At 40.4% G+C, this 22,281-nt stretch overlaps 1 protein-coding gene and 1 long non-coding RNA gene across 8 annotated transcripts in view; one reads left to right on the top strand and one right to left on the bottom strand.

The window, feature by feature from the left end:
• Nucleotides 1–22,281, bottom strand: part of FRY (FRY microtubule binding protein) — a 189,171-nt gene that overhangs the window by 116,225 nt on the left and 50,665 nt on the right. For 6 of the 7 annotated variants that reach the window (XM_081859986.1, XM_081859980.1, XM_081859982.1 and 3 more), the window contains one exon: nt 195–394. In XM_081859986.1, the coding sequence (XP_081716112.1) occupies nt 195–314 (120 nt within the window). In that variant the 5' untranslated portion in view covers nt 315–394. Of the gene's footprint in view, nt 1–194; nt 395–3,326; nt 3,626–22,281 lie in introns of those variants that run through there. The other variant, XM_081859984.1, reaches the window with a different exon arrangement.
• LOC309341389 lies at nt 10,468–18,897 on the top strand. Its single transcript, XR_014156292.1, has 3 exons — nt 10,468–10,821; nt 12,483–12,549; nt 18,393–18,897. It is a non-coding gene; the product is annotated as an uncharacterized lncRNA (long non-coding RNA).

Genomic DNA, 22,281 nt, shown 5'->3' with positions numbered 1-22,281 from the left:
AGTGACTGGATTCTGCTAAACTCCAGCAAGGCAACTGCATACATGCCTTCAGACCATAACCTGGAACACAAGAGTTTCAGTATGATAAAATGACACTATTCTCTTGGGTCAAGCGAAATAAAACCTGCAAAAACATTATAAAGCAATTGCACTAGCAGACGCAGAACTCTTCAGCTAATTTCTCCTTGACTCACCAGGGGCTCTGCCATGATGATGCGGATCTTGCGCTCAGCCTGGGTGGTAAAGTTAACAAATAAGCTTTTCAGGACATATTCCCCAGGTTTACTGTCTGGATCGACATTGATAGGCAGCATGGTTGGAGGTCCCTTTTCCCTTTGTGTGCCAGAAACAGATGGGACGGGTGGCTTGATGTATCCGTTACCCACCGGAGAAGCTGAAAAGTAAAGAAATATATATTTAATAAGATTTAATTATAAAATGTTGTCCCTTCCTTCCCCATATATTATAATTAATTAATTAATTAATTAATTTTATTTATACGCTGCCCTCCCCGGGCTCAGGGTGGCTAACACCAATAAAATCACAGTAAAAACATAATAGGGGGAAAAGAGAAAAGAAAAAAAACAAACCCAATTTAAAATACAGCTTAAAATGCAATTTAAAATGCAGCCTCATTTTAGAATAGCTGATAAATCAAGACCATAAGGGGAGGGAAGCATAAGGGTCAGACTGAGTCCAAACCAAAGGCCAGGCAGAACACCCAAGGAACTTTTTGGAAAAACACCAGCGCTGTTTATGGGAAACTTCACTAGTGAACAGGGAAACAACATCAGACATATCAACCTGGGCGTAAGCCCCACAGAACTCAGTAGGGCTTACCAAGCATAAATGTGCACACCATTGGGGTGGAAATACGTAACTAAAGTTGACATAACGAGTTGTTCAGCTGTACTGGAAGGACAGTATAAGAACCTTTTAAAGAAGTTATTTCCTTGTCAAGCGGGCTTACATAATGCTTTTTTTATTTGCAGCGATCTATAAGGCTGCACTAGCAAGGCTGCCCATGGTACACCAGGCCCATCAGAAGATGATGTGTCTGATATACATAGAAGGGATACTTCCATAGATAGTACCAGGAAGCACAGAGAAGCAAACCAGGGGTGGTTTTCCAGAGGGTATAGTGGGGAGCCAAAGCTCACACCAGGAGTGTGCATTGTTAGAACACACACACCCTAAAAAGAAGGTACAGATACTGCTGCAGAAGTCCAGAAAACCTTGCACTGGGCCTAGATACACCCTTGCATTTGGGGTTAGGGTGATTCTCTTCCTCTCTCATTCCCCAGGATGCAATCTAAGCAGAAAATACACTGGTATATTGGATGCAGAAGTCTCATAACAGTGCCCCTGTTTTCTCTTTCACAGGGCTGATACTGAAATGTGTTTACTGGATTTTGAAAGCAGCTGACGTTAATCAGGAGTTGATTGGGTTAGGTTCCTAAATTCTTTCCCTGAACCAAATGCAAACTGCACAGGAGAATTTTTTTCTCTTGCTCTCATACATTAGTTCTTCAGAAATTGTTCCTATTGTTTACGTAGTAGACGAAAGGTAATTTAATCTCTCATGCCAGACAGAAAGCCCATGACCCTTTATCTGATGTCATATTTAATTCCCTAATATCAAGCAAGGTTCTGATTTACCTTTTTAACTTTCATATTCCTAAACCAGCTGATATAATTTGACCTACTTTTTTCCTCTTGCCATTTGAGACCAGTGCAATATCTAACATCAATTAAAGATGGAACATTTATGGCTGATACTTCTCCAAATATAGTTAGAAGGGTGAACACAAACTATCTCACACTAGTGGCAAAAATAATTGCTCTTCAAAACTGAAAGGCAAAGCATGACATGCACACACCCTGCAAATGTGAGAATGGGTAGGTGTCTCAAAAATACCAAGTCTATGTTAAGGGTTGCTTATACTAAGAGAGTATCCCATATGTTTTTCAACATCAAACAGGACATTAGTTCTCTTACTATAAGAAAGAAAGAAAGAAAGAAAGAAAGAAAGAAAGAAAGAAAGAAAGAAAGAAAGAACTATTGACTTAAAGGATGTACATCAGTATTAAATGTTCACATCTGGGGGAAAAGAAAGAAGTTCTCTTATTGCACAGAGTTTTTATTTATATGGATGAGTATAGCAGAAGGATAAATAGGCCAGTTGGAACTCAATGACCCTAGAATCAAATCCTGTTTCCAGGAAATATTTGCACACACAGAGAGCACCTCAGACTAACCAAGCTGAGGAAACTATTGAAACATAAAGCCAACATGTCCACCTATCTCAAAAAGTTAAAGACAAATCAAGCAGATCTCTCTCATGTAGACATATTCCTATGTTTCCAACACTATATGAGCAACCTACGATATCATGTGGATGTGACAGGTGTGACAGAACTACTATATTATCAACAACCACAACTGCTGGAGGTGGCAAAGCTATGAAATGGCAGAAAGACAGTGACAGGGCAAGGTGGAGATGAGATATAATTAGCAAGAAGAAAAATCTGAAAATTTTATAATTACTTCTAAGAAATTTTTCAAACTCTTGTATTCACATGCTTGAATCTTACAGATTTTTTTTAAAGCCTATATATACACAATAAAGTTATGGAAACTTGTTGAAGATTCCACTGGTGTGCCACAAAAAAGCATTTTGTTCTCCTACAATTTCATTCCAAAAGGGTAGGCTAAAAAAATACAAGATTTCTAGCATTACTAAATTGCAGAATATTCTCATCATTTAAATTTATTTATATCCTAGACACACATTCCTCAGATACGTTGTTTTCTATATTAATTTCTTCACCCAAACACTTTGACTTAAAACTATGTCACAGTGTTGTAATCTAAAAATGTTAAAAGCAGCATAAATGCCCTATTCATGGACATTACGATTACTGGGGGGAGAAACAAACAACTATAGGTTTCATTAAACTCTATGTCATTTAATGAAACCATTCTAATTTAATATACTCTTGAGCCAGTGCTGTGTTGTCTAGGATAATGTAAAAAAGTATAGTTGTTTATGTGCCACACATACATTACAAAGAGAGAAAGTAGAAATTATGTCACTTCCGCAGTATTCCAGATATGTAGTAAACTAAAATTGAAGCCAAAAGCCAAACCAACAGAAAGAAAAATCACACACACACCAAACCCTTGTACCCAGTTAGTAAAGCTTTGTAAAAATACGACTAGTATTTGATATATTTATATGTAGCTCGTAAAAGTTTTGAAATGCATTCAACACCAATACGACAATTCAGAATATTGACTCATGGTGAATCTTCTTTTTACCTACCAAGTCCTTTTATTAAGCTGATCACACTGGATCTTCTCCAGCAGGCTAGTGAAATCTCCATGAGACTGGAAATACCTGAAAAGTCCCAATCCTTAGAATTCTTTTGTTTGTAAAACTGAGGGGGAAATGGCTTGCTTCATGATCCCAGTTTGGTCCTTTCACTGTAAGCATGTAGGTTTTCCCTCACCCCCCAAATTCAAGGGAGGGCGAGTGTTGACTTTTAAGTGCTGAAGATCTGCAGCAATCGAACTGGAGCAGGTTTCCTGATCAGAACACGCTTTCCATAACCAAAGGGGCAATTTTTAGCTTCAGCGTACGATGATGACCTACAAGTTGCAGAGTGTAGGCTGCCAGTCTATATTTATCCACAAGCACATAGTATACCGACAGATTAGCAAAATACTTCAAGCACTCCAAGAACATGAGACTTGCTTGTATAGTTCAGCATAAACAACCCTTCCATACTGGCAACATGCGTTATCACACAGGCCGAGCTGAAGGCAGCGTTTCTCTCCCGAATTCTAAGTCAGAGATAACACAGGGGCAAGCGATAAAGCCTTTGTTTTGTAACTACGGACTCTTGGCCGCAAGTAGAAAACAGTGTGAATTCCTGAGGACAAGAACTGAGACGGTGTCCTTTTCCCATGTCAAGAGAAGTGCAAACCACTCACCCTCAAGGCAAATGACACAGGGTACATTTACACGGCGTACAGCCAGGGTGGTGCAGTGGTTAGCGCTGAGTCTAGGATCTGGGTTCAAATCCTCGCTCAGCCGTGAAGCTTATTAGGGTGACCTTGGGTCAGTCACTGTGTCTCAACCTAGCCTATTGCACAGGGTTGTTGTGATGAAAAAAAATAATGTACGGTGTCTTTAGTTCCTTGGAGAAAAAGCTGGGATGTGAATCAAATAAATTAATAAATAATAAATAAATTAACCTCAAAGATGCCAGCTTGCTGGAGAGTAAGCATCACTGGACTCTGCTGAACTTCTGTGTTAAGCATGTGTGCAATCGGACTGCACAAACATATTTAACATTAAAATCATCAATATTTCAAAAAGCATGATGATGTTATGCCACCTTCATCGAAACTTTTAAAAACTCCTGTCAGTGGAATTTTCAGTATACAAACCAATCTAAGCCTGAATGATGAAGCCGCTATAAAAAAAAAAAAGAGCAGGGAAGGGAACGTGGGCAGGGAATCTTCAAAATGGTTAAGAGATCTCTTGGTCACATTGATTTTGCAAATGAAAAAAAGAAGAATTGGCTTACACTGACAAACCCAATCCTTTCAGTGAATGGGCAAAATGTTAAAGCATTTGAACAGGAATGAGCAAGCCTCTCTGTGGAGTTTATATTGTAGCCATACTTCTTCCACTAGGCTGATGGGAGTTGCAGTCCAAAACACCTGGAGGGCACCAGATTGGCAAAGACTGGTCCAGAAAGATGTCCTACGGAGCATTTCCCCGAAACCAGTCTCCTGCTTGAACTAGCAGGCTCAAACTTTTTGTGTGTGTGTGTGTGCTGTTTTTATGGTACACCATCTTGAAATGACTGTGTGGAAGGTGATTAATAAGATGATGATGATAAATGAGAGACCACCACTCGTCATTTACAGGTTCCCATTAAAACTGCTCACACATATCAATGATCTACAGAAAACAATGACACCGTCCTCTGACAGGCTTTGGGTGGCAGGCCTGCATTTGCTTACAAACTGAAACAGCCAGGAAACAGCAAAAAGAGGCCACATAAGAGAGATACAGACCAGGCTCTGCTGCAGATACAGATCTGTCCTCATTTCTAATCTGGCAACACTATCACAAGACCTACTAATCTCACCCACATCAGGGGGTTCATTCACCTGCTCATCTTTCGACGTGATACTTGACAGCATTTGCTGACAGTACTCTTTCACATAGGACAAACAGGTCAGTCTCAATTAAAAAAGGAATATAAACCTGACATCGGAAATCGCAATATAAAACAGCAACAACAGGGTGACATTTCAACCTCCCATTGTCGTTTTGTGTGTATGTATGGTGACATAAGGATCACTGTCTTCTGCGTTTTATTTCCTTCTGTAGTCATTGTTTACAATTCTACTCCCCCCACAACCATTAACTCAGAATAGCACGTCACATTAAGTGGACTACAGTCCATGCAAGCTTATTCCTTAATAAATTTCTCAAGTCTTTCTCAGATTCTATTGCTTTTGCTGCAACAGACTAACACAGCTATTCCTCTGGATATTACGATTAAATGCCTGACTGGAGAATATAGAAACTGACTACAGTGGTACCTCGGGTTACAGACGCTTCAAGTTACAGATGCTTCAGGTTACAGACTCCGCTAACCTGGAAGTAGTACCTCGGGTTAAGAACTTTGCTTCAGGATGAGAACAGAAATCGCGCGGTGGCGGTGCGGCGTCAGCCCCATTAGCTAAAGTGGTACCTCAGGTTAAGAGCAGTTTCAGGTTAAGAATGGACCTCTGGAATGAATTAAGTTCTTAACCAGAGGTACCACTGTACTGAAAATACATGCCAGTCATCATAGTACAGTATACTCTAGGTTCCCCAACATAGTGCCTTCTGGGTGTTTTGGTCTACAACTCCTACCAGGCAGCAAGGCCAATGATGACAAGATGATGGGAGTTGCAGTCCAACTGCATATGGAGGGCATCGTGTTAGGTAAAGGGTGCCTAATGCATATGCGTTCAGGATATGCAAGGTTTTTTTTTAAATGGCCAGGTACAGAGCCCAGATGCTGTTGGCTGAATCCACAGAAGGATTGTTTTAGCTCTTGTTAACTAAATCCAGAGATATTCTTGCACTAGTGTAAAAGGCTGTGCAAGAGGCTGAAAAGAACAAGAACCTACCTATGACAGGAGAGTGAAATCTTGTGCAATTCTTGTGCAAGCATTTGCAGAACTGTATTTGCTGCTGTTTTCCTTCCACTCATGGTCCAAACCACATCAGCTATGCAGAGCAACACTTTTTCCTGGCTTTCTTCCTCCTGGTATTCTTTATAAATGTATAACTTTGAGAAGCATATTTATCTACTTAGATATTTGTAGACCACTAGCTACCATCCTGGAACAACTAGCACAAAAGCTTAATAACCCAAAACAGCAAAGATTTTGGCAACAATCCAGTGCATAGTTGAATGCACCAAACTCCCAAATCAATGAAATTTAAGCATGCCCAGCTTTCCATCTAAAGGAGTGAAATCCTGTAATCAGCTGTGACATTCTCTATAAACAAGCACTATCAGTGTATAAACATGTAGAATTCCTGACATTGCAATATAAACACTTGATATACCTTGCATAAGACCTGATCAACAGGGAATTCTGAACAAAGTTTGCAAGACAATTCAATAACTCCCTCTAGCATGCAGTATCCCAAAGACCACCAACTGATAATTCACCTGTCTGGGAAGGCACTTCAGGAATTGTTACGGAAATTTTTAGGTTTATTCAATAATAATTTAATATAGCTAAAAAAAAATAACCCAAAAAGCTCCAAACTGAAGCTTATGAGACATCTGAACTCCATGGAATATTGCCAACAATATTTAAGAACCTGGCTCTATTTTCAGTGGCAGATGATGCAACCATATATGAAGAATGCTTAAATTGATAATGCAAATGTGCTTCATATCCCAGAAAGAAAGTAGTAGTCTTCTCAGTAATAAGATACATGTAAAGTCAATCTCTATAGCTATATTCTGACAGTTTAATTTAGAGGAATATTAACTTTTCGGTAACTACACTGCTTTTGTTCTGCGGCGTGGCAATGTTGTATTCTTGTTATAGCAAACAGTGTTGATAATTCCATACACAACATGATGAAACAAAGGGATAGGAAGGGCACACCAGGGCAGGTTAACGACCAATAGATACAACTGCCTAGGGCATCACCTAGGCACTGGCCAGATCCTGACCAGCTTAGCACTAGCAAAGGTTGCTGCATTATGTACATGTGAAAGGCAATGTCTGATAGTACATAGCTGTGTACTTAGCATAAAGTAAGATTACATATAATTTGATTGATGTCTAAAAATATGTCAGGTTCAAAAATGGTGTACTGCTTCACTCATATGATTGATCTACTTGCAGAGCTGGCATCAGTGCTAAGCATCCCACCTTTTTCCCAGTCTGGGAAAGGAAGACACACGTTGCATAACGCTCAACAATCCCAATTTAAGTGGGACAGACCAGAATTACAGAAACCAATCCCAGTTTCTGATTGGATCCTGAAATATCCCAGTTTTTGGATCTTACATTCTTGCTAGCGTGCACTTAGTTTTTAAGGTTTAGAAAGTTTAGAATTTGGTAGAAGCTTTAGTATTTTTATTCTGAGAGGCTGAGTGCCGCTAAAAATGTGTAAATAACATCTAACACACAAAATGGGATTTGTATACAGTGGTACCTTGGATTAAGAACTTAATTCGTTCTGGAGGTCCGTTCTTTACCTGAAACTGTTCTTAACCTGAGGTACCACTTTAGCTAATGAGGCCTCCTACTGCCGCTGTGCCGCAGCTGTGTGATTTCTGTTCTCATCCTGAAGCAAAGTTCTTAACCTGAGGTACTATTTCTGGGTTAGCAGAGTCTGTAACCTGAAGCGTCTGTAACCCGAGGTACCACTGTAATTTGATTTCCAAAAGTTATCTTGGCTGTAAGTCCCAAAAACCGCCCATAAGTGGATGACCTTTACAGCTCTACTGTACTGTGCCCGCATTCAGAAAAAGTACCCCTTGTTTCCCCTTCATCAAATTCTGGAAGCTATGCAAGTATGAAAACACTTCACCATCTAATTGCAATCACACAAAGATTGCCACAGTTCTCCTGTTTTCCTAATCCTTTACCTCAAAATCCATCACAGCTACCAACATTTAAAAATTCAACAGAATTTTACCACTGCTTTTCTTTCATGTGGAAAGAGAAACATGCAGGGATTTTAAAGGACTCTACAGTTGAGTAGTATGAGGCCATTCTTCACACAGAGACACTTTCAGATAACTAGACTAAAGCAGAGGCCTTAAGCTAGCTAGAAGGAGGAACCCACCCTTTAGTCAGCAATTTATTCAGCCCTGTTGAGGTGGGGTTATAGAATACAAGCCTGCTTCACAGAATCATTGCTCTACTGGTGTTAACTAGCAAACCAAGTCTCATCTGCTATTTGTAAAAACATGATATTTTTAACACTTAAGAGATTATTGGAAAACTTTTTATGCAATAGTAGGTTTATTTTTGCTGTAAAGTTTACATGCTAAATTCTCGCACAAGTACTGCTTTAAGACAGCAGATCCGTCTGCTATTTATAGCTGATAGTAGGAGCTCGTCACATTTAGAGTATGACATCACTATGGGAATATTTCCTTTCACTTATGGAAACGCCCTTATGACGGGAACTAAACATAGGCATTTTCCACTTCTGGTTTTTAAAATAATAAAGTCATGTTTTTGCTTTCAATACTGACTGTTAGTAATGCAATTATTTCTAGCAAATTCTCTCTACCTAGCCAACAACTCCTGAATTGTCTCAAACCACAAACATCTTACAAAACCCATTAAGATCATATGTAAAAAAATTAACGTTTCATATCAAGAGATGGTAAAATGCCCACTTTTTCTAATTCGAGAAAATCACAACAACATCTTGTACCTGCATAAAGTTTTTTGATGCCATGCTCACCAGACCTAGTCCATTTTTTTGTTTCCAACTGCTGCCATCCCTGATGGCTCTGAGACATTCACAAGAACACAAAGACAACATGCCTCCATGCCAGAACAAGAAGTCCTTATAGCTCAATGGGACTTTTACGCCTTTCCTCTCCAAATCTGTTCAGGAGGGTCAGGAGATGAAAGAAAAGATCATTCTGTCTGGCACTGATGAAACCACCTTCTTAGCATGACATTGTATTTCACCCTATATATCTGACCATGTTAATACCTCCCTCCAAAAAGATCTGTGAGAATCTCATGGATGCATGTCCCCCTCCATTTACAAATGAGAGGAACTGAATACTGTACCAGATCTCTTTAAACCCGTCCACTTTGCCCATCCCATTGGCCACCCTACATGATGAGTCATGTACCCTGCCAGCTTTATACATCATGCAGCTGCCAATAAATGCATGACCACCTCCTTATAAAGCAACCAAGGTCCATCATACATAGAAAGCAATGGATTTGGGGCTAACATTTGCTGGATAATAGCACATCTAATTCTGAACATCTTCAATTTCGAGTTCTAGTATACTGAGAGAGCAGAGAAAATTTATCTCCCTGCAACATTTTTAATGTTGTAAATCCATTTTATGTCCCCAGTCACCTTTCCCCAAACAAATCTAAAAATCCCCATTGTTTTATCCTTTTCACATGAAAAACACACCAACCCCTTGACCATTCTAGTTGCCTTTCTCTGGGTGTCAGTCTGTTCTAAAACCAGGAAATTTCAAGACACAAAGAGATAATATTTCTAGTTTCCTGATGATTCAGGGTACTGTTTAAATACCCAAAACCTCTGGCCAAAGCTACCAGAATTATTTATTTATTGAGCAACTATAATTTTCATAACTTGTACCCATTTGTTCTTGCCTCACTCATCTCTGCCTTTCCATGCTGTTGTTGTTTATTTTATTTCTAGACCACCCATTGGCCAAGGTCTTCTGGGTGGTTTACAAAACCTAACAAATGCAATGCAGTATTAACTTCATTCCAGCAGCGGAGAGGCGTTCAAAGGCGTGTCACTCAACAATCAGTAATATCACTAAAGAGCCGTATATTTTAAATAATGTGTAGCCAAACACGCACATGAAAATAAAATGGGAGAAAACAATGCGAAGCACTGTGTGGGTAAAACAACAAACTGATATAATTCATTAGCAATAAACATCACGTGTCACTTGAGAACACTTGTAGTGGGACAACACTTTCCAGCAGGCACAATGACAAGCTATATTGGCATAATGGATTATTATGCCTGGTGTCATGAGATCAGCTCTATGGCACATCCAAAACATAATAATCAATTCTGCAGATACTTCAGAGTGGGGGAAACCTAAAGAAACAAAACTATGTGAGGCAGGAATGTGAAGTAACTGAATGCTTATTTTTATGTCAAGCATATACTGGCTTTGTATCCCACCCTTCAAGAGGCTCAAAGCAACATACATTGTGCTTTTGGGCGAATGGTGCAATTTTTGGTCTCTCTCAACTACAGTACTGTAGCTATTCAAAAATATATTCCAACCCTGTAACCTAACCTAATGGAGGTTGGATCCACGTAATTCAATTAAAGCACATTTTACGCACATTTAAGGCAAGTGGCTTCCGCCAAAGAATCCTTGGAATGGTAGCTAAGGGTGCTGGGAATTTTAACTCTTTGAGGGATAAACTACAGTTCCCATAATTCTTTCTTGGAAGTCAAGTGGTTTACAGGCCTGCCGAACCTGCTTTAAATGTGGTGTGGATGCAACAGGAGTCAGTTTGTAAGTCTAGTAGATACATGGCTTTGAAAAACCCAACCCTATATTTGGCTTTAGTTCTCTAGTACTAATAGAATGTTCTGTCCATGGGTAGGCAAATTAAGGCCCAGGGACCTGTTCCGGCCCAGTCGCCTTCTCAAACAGCGTGTTTTTACATGAGTAGAATATGTGCTTTTATTTAAAATGCATCTCTGGGTTATTTGTGGGGCATAGGAATTCGTCCACCTCCCCCCTCAAAATATAGTCTGCCCCCCCCAAGGTCTGAGGGACAGTGGAGCGGCCCCCTGCTGAAAAAGTTTGCTGACCCCTGCCCTGTCCTTCGAAAACTTGCTTTCAACAAATCATTTACCAAAGTACTGAAATCCTACACGCACTTTCCTTCTGGTAATGATAAATTAAGCAAAAAGTAAATCACCATTGTTTCCAGGGCCTTCTGAATGAAAGGTAGCAAAAGGGTGTCGTGGGATTATTTGTTCTAACTATATTGTTCAAAGATCATGCATTACAGTTAAGTAATTTTCTCATCTTCAAAAGGTATTAGTTACAACAGGATTCCTACTTTGTGGAAATTATGATGCTCCAGGGTTCTCAGGGGGGCGGGGGTGGGGTATGTTATCTGGTGCCAGTTAAAAATCTCATTACAAATAATAGCCAGTTGAAGAAAGATTAACGAAGTGTTGGATGGTGACAGTGGGAAAAATAAGTTATTTCTTGAAAGCTGTTTCCTGTGGATGTTCTCTTGAAAGAAAAAGAAAAGGCAGAAGAACTGTTATAAGATGGAATTCTACCCAGCAGAAACACTTTTCGCATTGACTCTCGACTTTATTTATTTATTTATCTAATAGAATGTATATACCATTTGATTGTAAAAACAAACAAAACCCTCCCAGTGGTTTCCCAAAATATAAAATAAAACATAAAAATTATCAATAATAACATTTAAACACTTTGAATATTCAAAAGTATTGAATATTCAAAAATATTCAAAAGGTGATTAAAATCAAGAATTGTACTAATGAATCAGCACAAAAATGTTATATGTGTTAATGATGGTCACTGAACCATATAATTAAGAGAAACTTACAACTACTGATTCAATTGGCCCTAAATCAGGCTTCCTCAACCTCGGCCCTCCAGATGTTTTGAGACTACAGTTCCCATCGTCCCTGACCACTGGTCCTGCTAGATAGGGATCATGGGAGTTGTAGGCCAAAAACATCTGGAGGACCAAGGTTGAGGAAGCCTGCCCTAAATGGAATGCCTTGATTGGAAACCACTCAGTGCTACAGATCATGTGTAAATCCAGCAGTTGTGATGCAGCAATGCCCCACATAACAACACATACTGCCTGGTGTCAGAGAGTTGCAAAGTGTAGGTGCTGCCACACTAAAAGAGTGTTTTCTCACAAGGATGGAACTAGTATTAAGTGGCACTTGTGGCAGTGACAGTTCCGCAGATTGAAGTGGTCAAATGGGCGTATATGGGGTAAAGAAAGGAAACCAGTCCCAAAATTTAAAGGGCTTTATATACTAGTAGAAACACCTTGAACTTGCCCTGGTAGCAAATGGGCAACCATTTCAGATCTTTAAGCGGAGGTGTTATATGCTGACAGGGAGGGGAGGAAAACAGAGACAATGATAAACAAAGAATTTTTTTTATTACAGGTGCTTAGACTTAGTTTCAACAGAGGAGGAGGACTTTGTCGACTGTGGCAAAAGTTTCACAGAAAAGGTAGACAATTAGACTGGCCTTGGAGGAAAGGAGACAGCTAGGTTCACATAGGGATTCTGCAAGGGTAAACGACAATGAGAAAGAAAAAGTGGAATCACTTAAGGGGAAAGACCTTCAGAGAGTTGAGGGTGGCAGCCTGGTTTTTAAAACTTATTTTATAATTTAATAGAAAGTGTACGAAGAAAGAAACTACCCATCTTTTAAGAAAGGCACTATTACATCAAATTCTAAGCCAGGATCTGTAGTCAACTGATCCAGAGAAATCAGAACAGTTTTTCCCCCCACTCAAAGGAGGGGATACTGCTGCATCAGTCCTGCAACATCAGGTTAGATATCCCCTAGGCATTGCATGAGAGAGTAAACAAGGAAGTAAAGCAACTGTGGTTCAGTCCTATGCAATGTTTTATATACCGCTCGACTATAAAAAAAGAAGAAGCAAGCAAACCTCAAAGCAGTTTTATACAGGTCTAATAATTTTCAATGGAACTTAGTCCAATCCAGGTTATGTGTCCATAGAATTGCAGCCCCAGATGTTAATTTTTCAAAGAAAAAACAGCAAACTTCAGACCAAACCAGTAAGTAGGGAAGCTACCCACAAAACTATGAGCTTCAATGAGAAATTTCCAAACATGGTGTTCAAAGTAAGAGATTTTGTTAAGAAATGTGTCATATCTATCGAGTAGAAGATTTCACAGCTGAAAACGTGTCCAAATACCAACATGATTCACATTACAGAACAGCAGAGGTAACTTGCATTATCAGTGCACTAGATAAATATACCTTTTTTAAAGGCTCAGAGGTCTATTTAGAATCATGCAACAGTACTGCCACTTCAGTCAAAGAATTTCCAAACAATCCATTAAAATGATAAAAGTAAATCAAGAGCACTTCATTTCATAAAATACACACACTACTTAAACACAAACACAATGAATAAGCTGCATTTGAAGTAGGTTTTTTTTTTTTTAAAAAAAAATAACAATTATAACTGACACAGATCACTCATCTATGAACAAGTTAACATAAAAAAGTCCTACTCTCTCAGACCACAGGTTCATCTGGTCCAGCATCTTGTAAGCAGCCCAGAGGCTTCCAGGAAACCCATAAGCAAGGCAAGGAGGCAGCAAATCTCTGTGATATTCAGAGGCACAATGTGACCTCTGAACCTGGTGGTTCCATTTTGCCATGGGGTAATCAAGATAGGTTCTCCTGTGCAAGTCCCACCAGGATGACTGAGAGGTGCACAACAGCACTTCCCTATAAACTGTGGCCACATCAACATACATTTAAATTACCTTTAAACTAAGCATACAACTTCCACCTCAATCTTGAAAATGGTTGTTTACCCCTCACAGAGCTATAATTCCTAGCACCCTTAGCAAACTGCAGCTCCCTGAATCCTTTTGGGAAAGCCCACATCCTTTAAATGTGCTTTAAGTATATGTGACCTGTGACCCTGTGTTTAAAGAGGAGCACTTACAATCCATCCAAATCCATCAAGGCTTTCAAGGTACCGTATTTTTCGCTCTATAACACGCACCCGACCATAACACGCACGTAGTTTTTAGAGGAGGAAAATCCGTAGGCATGCCACCCGTAGGCATTTCCTCCATAACACACACAGACATTTCCCCTTACTTTCTAGGAGGAAAAAAGTGAGTGTTATGGTGCAAAAAATACGGTATTTATAGCCTTGTATCATCTTTGGTAATATTTTTACTCTAGCACCAGCACCAGCACAATTTCTTAACATCCCCCCCCCCTTTCCCTTCTTTCACCTTGTGATATGCTTTGCTGGACTGAAATCCAACAGCGCAGCCCTTAGCAAGTTGAATCTGAAGTAAATCCCAAGGTGTCCAACGGAGCCTGCTCACAAGGAAGTGTGCCTCGCTAGGATTGTAGCCTGTATAAAAACACACTTCTGCTAGCATATTGTTGAGCAGTCTTGCATTGAGTCTGAATGTGTTTGAAAGTTCCTAATGGGCACACAAAATGCTATGCACTCATATGCACTTCTTTGATGAACTATCGTAAAAAAAAGAGAGAGAGGAGGATATTCCTGTGGCGTTGCGAAATAGATAGGGAACAGTTCTGCTTAAGTGTTGTGCACCGTTGGTTAAAAAAGCAGCACAAACCAGTGGGTGTGAGAATGTGGGCATCCACTTAATCTCTGTTTATAAACATGAAGGGGGAAACAGACAGAAGTAGAGGAGCAGAGGAAAAATGATGGAGCGGTACCTGTGAGGGAAGCATTGGTCCACATGATGGTTCGTAGGGATATGGAAGATAACGGGAAAGCCAACATCTGCTTCACAATGTCCTATCTACAGAGTGAAATATACTGGAAATGCTACACTAAACATATAGGGGGTATAGTCACATAGGGGTTTAGGATTTAATGCAGACTTGTGGCGTTTACAAATCATCATCAACAAAAAGTTAGTGAGAACATGATACAGTGGTACCTCGGGTTAAGTACTTAATTTGTTCTGGAGGTCCGTTCTTAACCTGAAACTGTTCTTAACCTGAAGCACCACTTTAGCTAATGGGGTCTCGCTCTGCCGCCGTGCCGCGGAGCACGATTTCTGTTCTCATCCTGAAGCAAAGTTCTTAACCCAAGGTAATATTTCTGGGTTAGCGGAGTCTGTAACCTGAAGCGTATGTAACCCGAGGTACCACTGTACAAGCATTTAAAATGCTGAGCAAAGTTTACAATACCCACTTGTCTTTCCTCAAAATAACTCTTACAAGATCTCCTCAGTCCACGTTGTACTTTGCATCCTGCCTATCATAAACTCTTATGTTCAACTAGTACAGTGTTTCCCAACCGGTGTTCCGCGGCACACTAGTGTTGCCTCGTGTGCCGCTTGGGAAACACTGCTCTAAGCGAGAGGGGACTCTGCTCAGGCTGCATCCGCCGTGCGCGAGGGAGGCGCTTCCTCTCGTGAGGGAGGCGAGAAGAAGGGAGGCGGGGCCGAGCAGGCGGATTGGCCCGGCGGCGGCCGTGACGTCACCCTGCACGCGGCGGCAGATTCGAAACTCCTCAGGCGCAGGCGCGGCTGGAGCAGGAAGGCCGCTCTGCTTGAGAGGAAAGAGAGGGAGCCGCCGCCGCCGGGATGAAGAACACCGTTCCGCGGAGCACCGTGAAGAAGCTGCTGAGCAAGCACAAGCCGCACTTGCCTCAGGGTCTTACTGCCCACCCGCCTCTGTTTCCTTGCTGTGCTTGCTCAAACGGAACAAAGAGCAGGGAAAGCCCCTCCCCTCCAGGCAAGCAGGCAGGAGGGAGAGAGAGAGAGAGAGAGAGAGAGCGTGCGAGCTGGCTGGCTTGGGTGAGTAGGTGAGGGAAAACTTTTGCCTTCCTTTCCTCCCTCCCCGTTATACCCCTCTCCTGCATTCTTAGCCAGCTGCTTCTCTGCACACCCCTCTCGTGCTCCTTGTCCGTTCTGTGTTTTTCCTTCCCTCCCCACTTAAAATGTGGTTTAAAAGCATGGATCCACATGGATCCTCAGGATCTTTGCATTGGGTCACCCCAAATTCACCAACAGATCACATAGCATGTCCATGGCTACAGCCTGCCCTCCAAAAATCACGCACCCACTGTTGCCTGGGGCTGCAGTGGTGCAAAAATGTGGTTACAAAACATGGATCCACATGGATCCTCAGGATCTTTGCATTGGGTCACCCCAAATTCACCATCAGATCACATAGCATGTCCATGGCTACAGCCTGCCCCCCCAAAATCACACACCCACTGTTGCCTGGGGCTGCAATGGTGCAAAAACGTGGTTACAAAACATGGATCCACAGGGATTCTCAGGATTTTTGCATTGGGTCACCCCAAATTCACCATCAGATCACATGTCTGTGGCCACAGCATGAAGCACAAAAATGATACATCATTAATATTCACTGCCCACGGCGGCAGCCAATCGGCTGCCGCAAAGGGCGGGCCCTCACAGGTTCACTGAATAAAGTATTTTATAATTTTTCATATTTCTGTTTACTTACTATTTCATAATAAAGTAATTATAAAATACTTTATTTGTGTTTATTTGATTCCTATTAAAGAGAGTTACTTTATATATAGTCAATATAGGCACAGAGTTAATTTTTTAAACATTTTCTAATGGTGGTGTGCCTCAAGATTTTTTTCATGAAACAAGTGTGCCTTTGCCCAAAAAAGGTTGGGAAACACTGAACTAGTATATTGCATCATGAAGGTGAAATGTCAAAAGAAAGGAAGAATCGGCATTACCCAGCAGGACCAATGGCTGCGACTCTGTATAAGGCAGCTTCTCATGTTCCTATTAGCTCCTTGGGGGCTAATGCAAATAACGTCTGCTGTGAAAGGCCTCTCTTCACAGAAACCTAGAAAAGCCAGGTCCCTGGGACCAGCATACCCATCCCAGTATGGCAGCATTGCACTGCTGCCATTAGCTAAGTTAGCGACAAGAGGATCTGGATAGCCATTTTGGCATATGAAACGTTAATAAGGCGTGCCTGTGATTTTCAATGCCATTATTCATTTACAGGGCTGAGAGCAGCAACTGTGAAAGGCATCAGGGAAGTCAGGGAGGTGCCGCCAAAATTACCCACCTGGCTCTTATGCCAACCAATGAACAGTCATTGTGCAATGTTTACTTCAGAACTGATGAGTAAGATATATGCAGATGTACAAAAGGTGTGGCAGTTAGAGCTGTAGAGAAACATGAAATGCCCCTTGCATATGCTGCAGTTTTTGAATTCTGGAAATGTTTGGAGCAAAAGGCTTTTGGGGGAAGGACCAGTTTTAAGGCAGGGTGGGGTGGGCCCAAAGCTCTTTCTTCGTTGGTGCCAAGATGGTGGAACACCCTGCCCATTCCTGTTGGTCTTCTGAAAGACAGCCAAGGCCCACTTTTTCCCCCAGGAAGCAAATTTTTGGCACTGCTATTAAAATTGGCCAGAGCCTGATGCTTTTATACTAAATCTGTTTTTTAAAAAAACAAACCTGAAATGTTAGTTTACTTTTTCAAATCAATGCATTTTATGTATTTTAATATATGCACTTGTTTGCAGCCTTAAGAATTCATTTAAAAAGATGGGATAGAACTCCCAAGATGAAAGAAAATAAAACTCAATTTTGTTTGATTTGCTGCTTCCAAACCATCTTCTGGATGTCTAATATGGAATGGCTGCCCCCCCCCCCAATATGGTCCTCTGCTTGGGTCCATGATGCTATTATGACAATGTTTCTCATTTCTAATGATTAATGTGTCAACAATCGCTTATCAGTGAATCCTGCAAGCTCTGTGCCTTCCTCAATGTCCCTCAGATCTCATATAAATATATGTATATAAGAATACTTACGTTCAGTGATTTCAGTAGTCTACTCTGAGTATGACTAATGGCCAAAATTGCCCCATAGTAATAAAAGTATAATTTAAAATCAGAGAACTCAATGTACCCAGTGGTCTCGGGCAGTATCCAATGAACACATTCTATTAGCGCAACAATTTCCATCTGTGAACCCCCCCACAACCCAAAGAACAGATTTGGGGGGCTGCAGTGGAAGGAGAGAAGGGAGTGCCATTGTTCAAGGAAGGAACCTTGCACTGACAGGAGCTTACTTTCTACATTAGATGCTCCCAGGTAAATGCATATGACTCCAGACTCCAGGCTGCAATCCTAAACAAATTCATTACTGAGTAAGCCCCACTGAACTCATTGAAGATAGCTTCTGAGTAAACCTGCACAGGAGTGTGCTGTTACATCATTTTAAAAAGTCGCCATGTTGTCTTTGTCTACATTTTTATGTAGTGAATTGAATTTTTATGGATATATGTATTTATATTCTTCTTTTCAAGGCCCACATCTTCACTTGAGGACTCACATGACGAAACAAGCAAATTCAAATACTAAACAAGCACACACAGTATGAATGGATGCCGTTGTGACTGAACAGATGGGGGATTGGTGCATGAAGATTTCCTTTGGGTTCGAGGCTTCAGGTATGCATGAGTAGGTTAAGTGAAGAGAAGGCTGATATCCTGGTAAAGTATTGATATAAATTAAATAGAAATTGTAATGTTTATATTAAGCATGGATTTATCAGATTCTTTTTGAATTACTGTGTTGGTATTGACCCACATTTATTGCTTACTAATTTATTACTATTAATTTGGAAAATGTTCACCCACCTTTCCTCCAAAGACCTCAGGGCAGGTTACAACAATAAAATGTACACAAAAGCAAGTTCCAGTATTGTTTTTACTTTCATTTCACTGATGAGTTACTGTGTTTTATTATTATGCTGATGTAGATACAGCAAATTGACTGAAATGTTATGGATATGTTTTGGTTCTTTTTGAAGGTTTGTTATTGTCATGACTCACTTTGAGCTGAATTTTGTTCCCTTTAAAACAAGGCAGTGGTTCTAAAACATGTGGCTGCTATAAAATAGGGTTGCCATATTTACAATAGTCAAAATCTGGAAATTGAGCTTTTTGGGGGCAAAGTCAATGAAAATTTAAGTTTTTGAGCTATTTTTAAGGAAATTCACCAAAATCTACATTTGCCATACATCCAGATGGCAACCCTACTACGAAAACAAACTAAAAAAGTGAGAAGGGTATTATAAACCATAAAACTGGTTATAAAGCCATGTTTTAGAAATGGAAGTCAACACAAACTGAATGTTGAGAGTACACGTTGGATATATATTAGGGGTGCACATCAGGTCTGTCTGTGGACTGAATACCAACATGAATTAACAAAATTTGCGAGTCCTGAAAAGGGCCTTGAAAAGGGGCCATCTTACATCACATTTTGCCTGCAAAACATTCAACACTTGACCTGACACGACTCAGTTGGTCTGTCCTATCCATACAATTTCAGGGTGGTTTTTTGTTGTTGTTGTTTTTTTAAAGGTAATTCAGAATGCCATGAATGTGATTTCCTGTAACCAGTCCCCAACCCGCCCAGAACTCTACAGGCTTCTCCCGTCCCTCCAAAAGGGACCAGTTGTTTGTCTTCACAAAACATCTGGTCTAACCTGTGTGCATTAGGCTAAATTAGTTGCCATGTGTATATTATTAGCTGAAGCCAAAATGGACTCTTGCTTTGAGGAGTGATTCCTTTACATGATTATGAGTCTGAAATACTTTTCCATTTCATACTGGTGCTTTGAAGTTTCTACTGCAATTATTTGTATGTTTTAATAGATTTAATACAGATAAAAAGTTTACATTCAATTACTGTTTATTTTTTTAATCGCCCCTTATGCTTTTAGCTCTTTCTGTTCAACAACAACAGCAACAACACAAATAATAATTTTATTATTTATACCCCACCCATCTGGCTGGGTTTCCCTAGCCATTCTGGGCGGCTTACAGTACATATAAAACATATTAAAACATCAAACATTAAAACCTGCCTTGAGTCCCTGCTGTCAGGGGAAAAGATGGGATATAAAAAAATACAATAATAATTATACTGGGATGGAGAGCCTGTAGCCCTGTGGCTATATTGTTGTACTACAACTCCCATTGTTCCTGAGCACTGGCCATGATGGGAGTTGGGAGTCCAACAGCATCTGCATGGCTGCAGGCTTCACATTCTGAGAACAGGCAGAGTACAGTGGTACCTTGGGTTAAGAACTTAATTCGTTCTGGAGGTCCGTTCTTAACCTGAAACTGTTCTTAACCTGAAGCACCACTTTAGCTAATGGGGCCTCCCGCTGCTGCTGCGCCACTGCTGCGCGATTTCTGTACTCATCCTGAAGCAAAGTTCTTAACCCGGGTTACTACTGTATTTCTGGGTTAGCGGAGTCTGTAACCTGAAGCATCTGTAACCTGAAGCGTCTGTAACCTGAGGTACCACTGTATGTTGAAAGTTAATTCACGTAGACTGCAATCATATAAGCACACTTACTGACTTCAGTAGGGCTTACTCACTAGTAAGACTTGCTTCTGAGTAAACCTGCTTAGGCATGTCCTCACAGTCACTTAGAAATGCTGTGTGCTTTGAAATATTTAAGCAATGGTTTCAAAAAGCTAACTATTTTAAAATGTCGTTATAATCTTGTAATTGTTACTTACTGTAAATAATTAATTACCGATACAGTACTAGAATGATTTTTATTTATTAATATTACATTATATTATATTACATCAGGAATCCATTTGGGATGGATGAATGTAAGCTTTGATGCTGATTCGTACCAATGCGTCAGCACAAAAATGTTGTACTTGTTAATAAGGGCACTGAACCATATTATTAAGAGAAACGTACGACTACTGATTCAATGGTATGCCTTGACTGATGCTACAGACCATGTTTAAATCCAGCAACGCCAATTCTTATGCAGCAATGACCTGCATAACAACACTTACCTACTCATTCAGTACAGCTGTACTGAGTTCAGTTTCACATTGTTTTGTCAGTATTCTTCCTGCAGAAGACCTTCAGGGTTTTCCATAATCTCCCCCATGGTCTCTTAGATCTCTCAGATCACCATATGCAAATATAACAGAATGGGCTAGTTCAGACAATGGTGACCACAGGGCAAAACTGGAAACTTCCACTTCAGTTTTTGGTTAGCTGCAGCTTGCCGTTTCATAGAAACCCAACCAACTTATTAATCTTAACTATTGTTTGATTGAAACAAGCCAATTTCAAAATATGGTTTGTTTCAGACCTTAGTTAAGATGGCCCACAGTGTAGGCTGAGATGCAACACTAAACCACAGTTAATCCAAAATGGACATGAAAGCTTCTAACCTCCTCCTTGCAGCCATGCTGGAGGTGAGGGGAGAGTTTACTGTGATGTCTGAACTGGCCCACTGTGTCTCAGGTGAGGGATTAGTTGGCTCCTAGCCATGCTGAGACACTGAGAATGACAGCTGAGTAGCAGTATCACATTTTGAGAGGCTCTTGGGTCACAACTTGGAAACCAAAGTTTCCTTTACACCTTTTTCCAAGAACCTATGCTATGCCTGCAGCTGTGGAGGCCACAGACCAAGCATACAGAGCCACTGTTCTTCTGTACTCTGCCCTTCCCATGCCCTTGAGTCTCTACAGTATTTAATGGAGAGCACTTTGTAGCAGGACAGAAACAGGAAAACACAGCAAGCATGTAAAGGAAGCGCAAGGAAGGTGAAAAGAAAGCAAGAAACCTGCTCCAAGTCGGAGTTTCAACTTCCCACCTTGACCTGGTTCCTCTCACCTTGCAATCAACATAATAATGGTTGTTCTCCAAACTCAGGTAGACGTTACTTTAAAAACAGGCTGCTGCTCAAGCATGAGCAAGCTCACTTGCAATTTCAAACAAGTGGCATTTAAGCCTCACCCCAACAGTCACCACAGGAAACCCTTAAACAAATGTATGGCCCTATCTATGTAAATATGCAGCAACTTCTTATCCATTTCTTTTTTAAACTACTTGATAGATTGAAGTTTTGCCTTTTAGACTTATTACAAAACAAGCTTAAATAAATAAAACAGACTGTATTGTCTATTTCTGATAAGCCTAAATGCACCAAAGAAATGTCTGTCTTGAGAGAATGGCAAAAAAAGACAGACAAACCATGAATCAATTTCATCGTTATAGAAAAGAATTATGTTGAGAAATAAGTGCTCCTGATACTCTCACCTTGTGACATTTGTGTACAGTATAGAAAAGCTGTTCAACTTCTAAGCATCTTTCCAATGAAAGGCTATAGAACTTGATGAAGTGAATGCTGATACATGGCAATAA

Source organism: Podarcis erhardii, assembly GCF_964252035.2.
Source record: "Podarcis erhardii genome assembly, chromosome: 4".
In the NCBI taxonomy this organism is placed as follows: domain Eukaryota; kingdom Metazoa; phylum Chordata; class Lepidosauria; order Squamata; family Lacertidae; genus Podarcis; species Podarcis erhardii.
This window is presented reverse-complemented; position numbering and strand designations above follow the sequence as displayed.